General features: G+C 47.7%; 1 protein-coding gene across 1 annotated transcript; it reads right to left on the reverse strand.

The window, feature by feature from the left end:
* Positions 1–727: 727 nt before the first annotated feature.
* On the reverse strand, positions 728–3,569 carry LOC123446938 (polyamine oxidase 1-like). Its single transcript, XM_045123483.1, has 10 exons — positions 3,347–3,569; positions 2,978–3,233; positions 2,703–2,849; positions 2,319–2,574; positions 2,066–2,209; positions 1,818–1,967; positions 1,476–1,733; positions 1,293–1,374; positions 1,099–1,189; positions 728–999 (listed from the first exon to the last, which is right to left on the reverse strand). The coding sequence occupies exons 1-9, from the start codon at positions 3,459–3,461 to the stop codon at positions 1,110–1,112; spliced, it is 1,488 nt and encodes a 495-aa protein (XP_044979418.1). The 5' UTR covers positions 3,462–3,569; the 3' UTR covers positions 728–999; positions 1,099–1,109.
* Positions 3,570–11,977: the final 8,408 nt, after the last annotated feature.

Raw genomic sequence — 11,977 nt, forward strand, 5'->3', positions numbered from 1 at the left:
TATGATCATTTTACTTTCTTCAACAAAGGAAAATATAAATATGTTTACCACGTGGTGTGCCCACAATTAGTTGTGAATTCCTCATATTTCAGTGTAGACGACCAATTTTGTGTTTGATTGCATAATGCCCCTTAAATATTGTTCATAGGTAGAGCAGTTTTTTCTTCGCTCCTAAAATTGTAATTTTCTTACTTAAAACTTTGTTTGGAAATGCGAGGCAAGCTCAAACTCTTTTTTTTTCGAGTTGGCAAACTCAAACTCTTTCTTTGTTGAGTTGGCAAACTCAAACTCTTTACATGCACATTTGCATACAGAAAATTTCCACTATTAAATGGGAATTGGTTCCGTCGCCTTTCCTCCTTCGTCGTTTTTTTACATTTGCACGCCCCAATCATATTTGGATACCCGTTCAATGTAACATAAGTTTTAGCACTGAAGTGACTTTTCTCGCCAAGTTTAAGCATTGATGGTGTAATTAACTCTTATTTTTACATTACGATATTAGTTTTATTAGTGCATTGTACATGATGCATGATTTTGCACATCAACATCAACTTCCTACTGTGCGGATGCCTTTTTATGTCTACTAGATGTCAAATTGTTCTCTTCTAAACTCTGTTGTCACCTGATTTTCTTTTCACTTACTAGGTGTAGATGTCCGATCACACGAAATAAACAGGGTAGTATATCACATACGAATCGCCCCGGTCAAAGGAACAATATCACGAATGCATGATTCAGAGAAGATTTTATTCAACTTAAGAACTTGAGTATCCCACCAATAACAAGACACAAGTGGCAATCTTCAGAAGAGTTTACAATCTGAACAATTAATTGAACACAAACAGATGGCGTGGTGACAGACACATGACACTATCCGGAGAGGCTGCTCTAGCTAACTTACGAATAGATGCAGACGTGTGTACTCTGCCATCACATAACTGACGTCGATCCGTTCAATTCCTTTGGAACAGACACCATATGCTTACGATGCTTAGCCTACAATGAGAAATAAAATCAGCATAATGATCAACTGGTTGTCAGGCTTTGCCATCGCGTAACATGATACCAGTTTATGCAGAGGTTAGTACTTAGTACCTCTTAATTCTCTAGTCGAACTTGCCCGGGATGTGGTATTTGCACATTCTCTTCTGAGCACACTTGATCAGAATGTCTGCAGAGTCAATACCTAACAAAAAGGCGCCAAGTACACGCATAAGCACAAAACCAGCAATAGCATAAAAATGTTCTGTCCCCAACATTAGGCATATATAAGACGTTGTCATACATACCTGAAAGATAAGCTCCATGGACATAACCGTTGTAGTGCTCGCTGGTGTGCTCCCCGGTGAAGTAAACCCTCCCGACCGGTGCCTATGCAGCAGAGTCAAAAAGTGTCAAATGAGCAATGTAGATTGCCGATCGACAGGTAAATTTACAATGCCGATCGACGACAGGTTTGGGGTACGACGCACCCTGAGCTGGTCGTATTCGTAGCGGTTGACGCCGATGGGCCAGTTGGAGAAGGTGCCCCTGTAGAACCTGTCGGACCACCACCGTGGCACGAGGATGTCCGTCGCGTCGGGGACGTCCTCGCCGGGGAACATGCTCCTCAGCACCTCCACGATCTCCGCCTTGGTCTGGTTGTCCGACTGCTGCTCGATCCGCCTCGACTCGTCGTCGGTGACGGTGACCAGGAGAACGTTGGCGTCTGGGTACTGCGCCTCAAACTCCTGAAACAGACAGCAATTCAAGATCACCGATGAAGTTTTGAGTTGCAAGATCAGTGCCGGCACAGGTTGTGATTGATTGATCACCTGCCACACTCCGTAGTAGCCTCTCCTGCTGCTCGCGTAGAGGAAGAACTCCCTCCCTTTCCCTTGGGGCCAGAACTTGCGGGGGAACTTGACGAAGATCTTGGTGTACACGGCCATGTCGAACTGGTAGATCGAGAGAACCTTCCACGTCTGGTGCATTTAATTAGTATGACGAAAGTAGTTCAGGGTTCGGCTCGGAACCAACACATCATCGTTCAAGAAGTATTTTGGCGAGAGAGACGACTGACAGGAAGCCGTGGCTTGAACTGTATGAGGTCGGATTGCAGGACCCCGACGCTGGTGGAGACCATGACGTAGTCTGCCTTGTACACCTTGGCGTCCTCCGTCCTCACGGTGACGCCGCCACCAGAGTGGGAGATCTCCGTCACCACCTACAAACAAAACAGTGCATTATCTTACATTCTTACTGCCTAATAATAACTGAAGGGAAGATGCAAATGCAATGCAGGTTCGTTGGACGTTGGGTATGTATATATGTGCCTTGTTGAGCTGGAGGCGGGGGTCGACGATGTTGCCGGACTTGTCGGCCTTGAGGTACTGGCCGGCGAGGTAGTACACGACGGCCTCGTAGCCGCGCTGGTCGGCGACGAAGTAGACGTCGTCGCCGAAGTCGGTGAAGGTGGCGAGAGGGACCACGTTCTGCAGGCTGGTGACGCGCGGCGGCTCCGCGAACTCGTAGTCGTGCTTGAAGTAGTCCAGAACCATGTCCACCGGCGACGTCGGCCCGTTGGGCAAGCTGATGCACAAACCAACACGTTCAAGAGTATAAGAATTCGTCAGCAGACTAATTAACCGAACAAGCAGGTTCTTCTCTCGAGATCGGCCTTCTCTGCACTGCAGGCCAAGGCCAAAACTCGTACGTACTGGTCGTTGAGGCGTTGCATGGCGAGGATGGACATGTCGTCCTGCCCGCTGGGGCGCAGCTTGGCGGACAGCTTCTCGCCGCCCTCTTCCACCTCGCCCCACCGGTCGAGCCTCTTCTGCACGTACGCTCTCTCGTAGACGCCGCCACTGTCAAGTTTATATTTAGTTTTTCATAAAGCTAGCATTCATGCATCCAACCAGCATATGTTGATGATACGTTAGTTCTCATGCAGGCGCCATGGATAGATTAGTGCGCGCATTTTCGTGGTACGTACTTCTCCTTGTAGACGTTGTCGGCGAGGCCGTCGAAGTCGGAGCGGAAGTTCTTGAGCTTGAGGGTGGAGTTGACGAGGGGCCAGATGGGGTTCATCCTGCCGGCGCCGTTGACGCCCTCCACCCAGTTGGCGCCGACCTCCACGTTGATGCCGCCGAAGCTCTGCTTGTGCATCCTCCCGCCGACGTGGTCCGTCGCCTCCAGGATCACCAGGTCCGTTATCCCGGCCTCCGATAGCCGCTTCCCCGCCGAGATCCCTGCAACCACGCACGCATCACATGTCAGCTTTGCTTGGGTGCGCTGGCTGGCTAGCGAGCGAGGTAGTTAGTTGATCACGGGATCGAATGGCGGTGTGTGCAGATCGATGTACCGGACATGCCGGCGCCGACGATGATGACCCTGGGGCCGGCGGCGGCGGCAATGGAGGCATGGTGTGCCAGTGTCAGTGCTAGCACGAGAGCAGCAGTGGCTGTGGTGGGCTTCATGTCTCTCGTCGTGGTGGAGACAAGCCTCTCGTCACACACAATTGCCTCCTCTCCGCTCCACCCACTCTTTATATATACACTAGGAAGTCGAAGAGCTGGCAAAGAGTTCGGTCTTCTTCTATGAGCGAAAGGGCATGCCAATCTGGTTACTCGCAAAGGAGTAATGCTACATCTATAAAGACTACACCTATGAGCGAAAGGCAAAAGCATGCCAATCTGGTTACTGGCAAAGGAGTAATGCTACATCTATAAAGACTTACTTAAAGATTTTACGTATAAATTGATGTATAGAATTATGATTGGTAATTGGAGAATGAGGGACCCCACCTTTACTGAAAATTAGGGAAGGGAAGAAGAATTAATTTGAAAGGTTAAGTAAACCTTTATAAGTTTTCGTAGGTCTAGCATTATTGCTGGCAAAGATACCACACGTTTGATGAGAAGAAAGACACCCATCAAGGTTGCCACACATTTGTTGCTGCCCGTACGTTTCCAAATTAACTAGCGGTCCCGACTTCACTGAGATGAGATCACTGTCAATTTTAGAACTTAAACTTTGATATATAGACGGAGCGTGAAGCAAATAAGGGGCCAAATCCAAATGCGTGCATGACAAAGAAAAGGAGATATGATGATGAGAGACGCGGGAGAATTAGGCCGACGCTCCGCCACTGACGACCGCAAGGAACCTATCCATTTGAGCCAAGTTCGGTACTATAGTATAGAGCCCTACTGACTGATAACAAAGCAAGTAAGCAGCCATGCATACAACAACGACAACAAGACCAGCACATGCCACCAATCGGCCGGCCCACGCGGCACACGAAAGTAACAGCACCGATTTTGCTTGCCGTCGTACACTCGTCACCGCCCGCACGGTCGCTCGATCTCCACCACAGTTCCGGGCTCCACAGGTATAAAAACACAACGAAAGCGTGAAAGAATCCTCGGACCTACGTACGTACCTGCCCGACTGCCTCGATCGACGCCGAACCGAGATCGCATCCGTTTCGCGTGACCGCAAATCAGGGCCGAGAGAGAGAGGGAGGGAAAGAGTCTGCATGCATGCACGGCACGACGGGGCAGCTGCCATTCGATTCGCGTTCACTCGCTCACAGCTTCTTTGGTGAAACTCGGAGACTTTGGAGCCCACGCATGCGAGACCTCGAGTCCTGTCGGGCTGCTGAACTCGTGTATCAGGAAAAGGGACTCATGTGGCACGACGGCGACGGGTCACAAACATGCATGGGTCTGTGGCACAGTCCTATGCAATGGCATGGGGCATGGATGATTGACGCATACATGCTCGCCGGTCGCCACTAGTACTACTACCGTGCCTGCAGGGCTTTTGTGTCACAACACAATAGTTTTTTCAATATCGGCAGGAGAGCTGTCAAATTCATTGATCAGAAAAAGGTATTACAAGAATTAGACTGCTCAGTTTATTATGGAAAACTGGGCAAAAACCATAGCAAGGTCTAACTAGACTAGACCTAGAGCACCACAAGACATACAAGGCGTCGGAAGGCGAAACCCCACAACACACCCGGTCACACACTCGAGCGCCTTCGCTGCTACGAGATTGCACACCGACAACCGCCGTATCATACCGGGCAGCCGCGAGCATATCAGCAGACCTCGAGAACATCGAAAAGGAACGATAGGTCCGAAAAAGCAAAAACCTATGCCCCACCAATCTCCCGAGCCAAGCCGACATAGCTCGCCCGACGCAATTGCATGTGAAGGATGCTCCTCTTGCTCTCCTTATCGACCAAAGCAGCCTGCTCCAAACGAAAGCATCACCAAAGACTCCACACACTTTCAAACGTTGCCTGCTCAAAAGACCACCGCATCACCACCAACAAAGTACTCCATCACCAGATTTTGCTCCAAAGCAATGCTTCCAACGAAGCAATGATACCACGGGCGCCACCAATGCATACGGTTTTCACCGGGAGACAAGAACATGGAGCCAGGAGAGCTGTCGGACCCCTCGATGGCGCCTCCAACAAGGAAAAATCATACCCAAGGGCATAATTCGCCATCCGCTCACATCGAAGTTAAGCATGACTTTCGTCGAGGAGCCGAACAACTATGTCGAGGACAACGTCTCCGACACACCACCACCAAACCAGAGCAGCAGACGCCACCTCATAAAACTCATCGGAGCACCACCGGTGGCGCCGTGCCATAGCAGCCCGGAGGCCGTGCCAAGACCACGCCACCGTGGACTGCAAGCCCGGTGTGGAGCCACCTCGCACCCGCTGAAAGCAAACCGCTAGCCGAAACCAGGCGCCAGATCCGATAGAGAGAGAGAGAGACGGAAAGAGTCTGCATGCATGCACGGCACGACGGGGCAGCTGCCATTCGATTCGCGTTCGCTCACTCACAGGTCACAGCTTCTTTGGTGGAACTCGGAGACTTTGGAGCCCACGCATGCGAGTGCGTGCATGTGCTCCGTCCGTCCAGTCGAGCCGCTGAACTCGTGTATCAGGAAAAGGAACTCATGTGGCACGACGGCGACGGGTCACATGCATGGGTCTGTGGAACAGTCCTATGCAATGGCATCCGTGGAACAGTCCTATGCAATGGCATCCGGCATGGATGATTGAGGACAAATTCACTATTCTTACCTAGCTGCGTAAAGAATTCACAGAATGAGCTCGTCCTGAAATGATTTCATGATCTGATCCTTTTTATAAACGTCAGAGACCGTGACGTTGCAGGTGTACTGTGAAACGTCATAGTATTGTGGCGTTTCAGCCCATCACAACAACGCTGGTCTACCGTGGCGTTTCCAGTCAGCTTAGAAACGCCAGGGTTGCTCCTTTTTATAAACGCCAGAGACCGTGACGTTGCAGGTGTACTGTGAAACGTCATAGTATTGTGGCGTTTCAGCCCATCACAACAACGCTGGTCTACCGTGGCATTTCCAGTCAGCTTAGAAACGCCAGGGTTGCTGGCGTTTCCACTATAGGCAGCAACGCCATAAGGTTTGGCGTTTGACCCCAACGATCTAGCTAGCCTGCGTGGAGCCAATCCACACGGTTCTGGTCAAGTGAAACGCCGGGGTTTCGGTGGCGTTTCTACCATAAACGGCAACGCCATAGGGCTTGGCGTTTGACCCCAACGTTGAAACACTCGTTAGTATGGCATTCCACTCCATCAGAAACGCAGATTGGCATGGTGTTTTTTAGTTGACCCGAAACGCCACGGTTTCTGGCGTTTTTAAAAGGATTAAAACATGAAATCTTTTCAGGAGGAGTTCATTCTATGAATTCTTTACGCAGCTAGGATCAGAACAGTGAATTTGCCCGATGATTGACGCATACCTGCTCGCCAGTCGCCACTAGTACTATTGTGCCAGCAGGGCTTTTGCTGTCACAACACAATAGTGGATGGGCTTTGATGAGTTCGCAGATGGGGACAACACACTCAGATGCTCTCAGGCTGCTCATAGTGGAGAGTAACATATAGTAGTATCATGCATATGTTACTATTGTATGATACTACATTTATAGTGCATAGTATCATAGATGATCTCATTTGTTGACATACATTACACATAGTAGTATAGCATTTAACATGTTACGGTATGTACCTACGTTACTCTAATCCTCTCTCTCTTCTTTAATTACTTACCACATCATCATGTTTGCTAGTCCCAAGATTATGTTACTAGCTATGATACCCCCACTATGGCCAGCCTCACGGCGTTCTCGCGATACAGACATAAAGTGAAAATTTGGTATTCCAGCAGTTGGGGCCTAGCCAGTCAGTCAGCGACACCTCACACCGTGTACTCACTTACGCATTGCATAAAAAAGTTTTCTTAGTTTATAAATAGGATTTTTTTCTAGGACACATCTAGATATGACATAATTATTGCACATCTAAATAACAATACCAAGCATGGAAAAGAAAAGAAAAAGCAAAAAAGAAATATCCATACGAATCTCCGCGTACCTTCAATGTCATAGAAACTAGATGTGCAATATTTATGTCATAAATAGGCGTGTTTTAGCTAAGCTGTTATAAATATTGGTATTTCAGCAGCTACCCCACCATCGATATACTTTACATGCAGAACCGACAGCAGTGTCGCATATCCAACCTTTTATTTCACTTTGGCTAATTTAAATCATCCATATCTATTAAGTCACATATCCCTTTTTGAAACTTTTTTTATATCCGGACTCCTTGTTCCGTAACCTTTAAAAGGAGACCAGTTTTGAATATTTTTTAAAAACATTTAAATTCAAACATTTGTTTCATATTTTGAAATAATCAGTTTCACGATGCTAAACTATAATTTTACTTTATGTATTTACTATCTCACAATTCACAACTTACATTTTACTTTTCACCCGCTTGTTTTACAAATATATCATCTATTTCAAATGGACATTTCTCAAATAACATATTTCTCTTTTTTTAAATAGAATTGTTTCACATTTACAAATAATCAGTTTCACATTGGCACGTTGTAATTTCACTTTCTGTTGTCACTATTTTACAATCCAGAACCTACATTTCACAATTCAGAACATACATTTCACTTTTCACTGTTTTGTTTCACAAAAATCATGTCTATTTTAATTTCACTGTTTTGAAGTAACATATTTCACAATTCCAAATATCAGTTTCACAAGTTTACATTTGAATTTCTTATTGTTTTTCACTTTCAGAACCTACATTTCACTTTTCAGTCGCTTGTTTCATAAAAATCACATCTGTCTCAATTGCATATTATAGAAATAACTTACTCCTTCTGTTCCTTTATATAGTGTGTGTTTCATTCCCGCTCCAAGACCAATGTGTGTGATGTCATCTGTACTTTGGACTCTGTTACCCTCCACTCAGCTTGCTCACATGCATGTGTCCAACAATCGGGCAGTTCTCAGCCACACACTTCCAGTCTAGCGAGGGTTATTTTCGTCCAAAACACAACTGCGCCCTACGTTGTGGAACTTTGCTTGAAAAACAGTACACACTACATATAGGAACTAAGGGGGTATTTTATATTTTTAAAACCTTTCACCGGTTTGTTTCAGCAAAGTCATATTTATTTCAATTGTATATTTTGAAATAACATATTTCACTCTCCTGAAATAAATTATTACATATTTTAAAAAAATCAGTTTCACAAGTTGACATTTCAGTTTCATATTGTTTTTCACTTTCAGAACCTATATTTCATATTTACCATTTCATTAGCTTATTTTACAAAATTCACATCTATTTAAATTACATATTAAAACATATTTCACATGTTTGAAACAAAGTGTTAAACATTTTCAAGTAATCGGTTTCCTAGAGTTGTCATTTCAGCTTCATATTTGAGTTAATATAGGTTTCGAGTGAAATATCTTGGTTTCGCGTATTTCTGTTAAAAAGGTTTGTTTCATATTTTTGAGTGAAATAGATGTATTCCTCATATGAAATGTGGAACATTGAAATTTAAAATGTTTGAAATGTATCCAATATTGATCTAGTTCTAAATGTTTTGATGACATACGTTTAAATATGTAAATTATTTCAAGATCAAACTTATAGTTTTAAAGGTATGAAGGTTTTTAATTGACCAAGATGAAATAAAATCCATGAATTTGTTTGCAAGGGAGAGAAAAAAGACAGATGAATGAGTGTTCTTGAGAGACAAAAAGTAGTACTATGGGTCCCATTAGGGTGACAAAAGGTACTCCCTTTGATGGGGTTATAGTCCTAGGATAGGGTCATAGGCCTGCCCTATAAGTCCTACCCAAGGACTGCCCTTCATAAGGGATAAGGCCCTTAATCAGTTCCGACTGAACTAAGGGCTTCCCTCATCCAGTCGGTAACGAATCCTCCACCATCCAGTCGGAGATGAGCATACGGAGCGTATCAAACTAACCGACTGGATTCCACTCTGTGCATCGTAACCCCCCTGGAGGGAAACGGTCATACGTTTTCATGTGCCTTTATTAGCATTTAAGACATACGTTACCTGTAACGTAGGCATTTATTCGCCACTACTCCACCCCTGTGCACCGAACCGTTGTGAAGGGCAGCGCACTCTATATAAGCCACCCTTCCCCACTGGTGCAAGGGTTAGCAATTCACTGTAATCCATATTCCACTCGACAACAAGCTCCCAGAGCACTGATACGCAGGGCTATTACCTCCACCGTAGAGGGGCCTGAACTCATACAACCTCGCCGTAGCTAAGGCTGTGCCCATCCTTTCGTACCCTACACATCTACTGTCAAACTTATACCCACGACACCCTCTATCCATGTATATAGGGCCTAATGCGTTTTTGAGGCTAACTTTGACCATATGTTAGAGCAAATAATATATGACATGCAAGTTACACAAAGTGTCGTGGGTATAAGCCTGACAGTAGATGTGTAGGGTATGAAAAGGATGGGCAGAGTCCTAGCTACGGCGAGAATGTATGAGTTCGGGCCCCTCTGCAGTCGAGGTAATAGCTCTATGTCTCAGTGCTCAAGGAGCTTGTAGTCGAGTGGAATAGGGAATACAATGAGTTGCTAACCCCTTTACCAGCGGGGGAGGGTGGCTTATATAGAGTGCGTTACCCTCCACAACGGTTCCGGTACTGGGGTGGAGTAGTGGCGATTGAATGTGTACGTTACAGGTAATGTACGCCCTAAATGCTAATAAATGCACCTGGAAACGTACGACCGTTTCCCTCCAGGGAGGTTACGATGTATCGAGTGGTATCCAGTCGGTTAGCTTGATATGCTCCGAATGCTAGTCTCCGACTGGATCATCGAGGGTACGTTACCGACTGGATGACAGGGAATCCTTAATTCAGTCGGAGCTGACTAAGGGTCTAGTCCTTTGCGAGGGGTAGTCCTTGGGTAGGACCTACAGGGCAGGCCTATGACCCTATCCTAGGACTATAACCCCATCATTAGTCCCCGAATGGATTGGGGTTGGAACGGCGAAGCGATGTTTGAAGTTTGGATCCGACTGGAATGGACTTGGCTTGGGCGTTGCTTGCCTCGGTCCATTTTGACTTTTCTGATCGACGATCCGAGTGGAAGTACTCGCGAAACAGACTGTCGGGAGCCGAGTGCTTCTGCGGCATCTTCTGATGCGACCGGTCAACTGACAGCGGCGGATTTTCCGGGATCCTCAAATTTCGGTTTCCGCGCGCTCAATGGGGATGACGCCATCGCGCTCGAGTAGCGCCTGACGCCTCGATTCTCGCGCCTTCAACCTCTCCACTAATATCGCCGCGGTGGGTCGAGAGGATAAGGTTTCGGGGCCACCTGCTAGTGACCCAGTCGGAACCCTATTTAAATCTCGGTGGCGAGGCTTCTTCGTTACGCTCGCCGAATCTCTCGCTCTTGCCTGCTCCGTCCTTCTGGCCACCTCCAGCGCTTCTACACTCCTTCCTTCTCCTTCCTCCCGACGGCTCGCAGTTGCCTCCATGACCAAGGGTCAGACCAGCAAGATGGAGGCGAGGAAGAAGAAGGGGAAGGCGGCGGCGCCTGCTCAGCCGCGGCAGCGGCCGCTGCCGGCGGGGTGGATTCAGGGCGACTTCCTCCCCTCCACGGTGACGGAGGGGGATCTGCTGCAGCTGGTGGAGCACGGGATGATCGTGCACAAGTCCTGAAGGCTGCCGGCGAAGAACGAGGTCGAGCCGGCGCCCCCCGAGGGGGAGCGCGTCTTGCTGCTCAGCCACGTCCACCGAGGTTTCTCCTTGCTCCCACATCCTTTCTTCAAGGGCATCATGAATCACTTCGGGGCACAACTTCACCACTTTCCCCCGAATGCCATTGCCCATCTCTCTGCCTTTATAGTTCTTTGCGAGTGTTTCATCGGTTGCCCTCCTCACTGGGGGCTGTTCAAGCACATATTTTCCGCTAGATCCCAAACCATCAAACGACTCAGCCAGTCGGATGATAAGACACATCTCCTCCAGCTCTGCGGGGGCTTAGGTTTCCAGAAAAAGAGTCGGAGTAGTTATCCTGCTCTTCAGTTAAGTGAGTCGGTCAGGAACTGGCAATCGACGTGGTTCTACTGCCAGGATATCGCCTGTCCGAATGCGTCGACTGGGCTGCCTCCCTTTAGTTTAGATCGGCCCGCCCCGCCTAAGCAGCTCGCGCTCACGAAGGCGGAGAAGAACGACATCCAGCCTTTGGTTGAGGCCCTCGTAGATGTCGTCAGGAGGGGGGTCACTGGCATAGACTTGCTGGAGGTCTTCCTCGGTCGGCGTATCCAGCCTTTGCAGGCTCGCGACCATGCCATGTGGCATTACACGGGGCCCGAAGACTCCACTCGGACCAACGTGGTGGGCGTGACTGAGGAGAAGGTGACCTCGTGGGTGCTCCAGATCACAGGCCCCTGCGAGAATCCCAAAGGATCTCGGCGAGTGAAGCCTTACTGCGCGGATCATCCTCCTCTGAATCAGGTGAGTAACACTTGTCGAGTGCACTTAACTGTCTTAATTCCTGTCGTTTGTTTGAATCTCTGCGTGATGTCTGATGTTGCCGACTAAAATTTAT

Source organism: Hordeum vulgare, chromosome 4H (assembly GCF_904849725.1).
Source record: "Hordeum vulgare subsp. vulgare chromosome 4H, MorexV3_pseudomolecules_assembly, whole genome shotgun sequence".
NCBI classification, from domain to species: Eukaryota; Viridiplantae; Streptophyta; class Magnoliopsida; order Poales; family Poaceae; genus Hordeum; species Hordeum vulgare.

What these genes read in the sequence shown, in the direction of transcription:
- LOC123446938 (XM_045123483.1), bottom strand. Translation starts at nt 3,461, where the DNA reads ATGAAGCCCACCACAGCCACTGCTGCTCTCGTGCTAGCACTGACACTG. An exon ending in CGTCGGCGCCGGCATGTCCG is followed by an intron (nt 3,234 to 3,346) that starts GTACATCGATCT and finishes GCGTGGTTGCAG; the next exon opens with GGATCTCGGCGGGGAAGCGG. An exon ending in ACGAATACGACCAGCTCAGG is followed by an intron (nt 1,375 to 1,475) that starts GTGCGTCGTACC and finishes TCTGCTGCATAG; the next exon opens with GCACCGGTCGGGAGGGTTTA.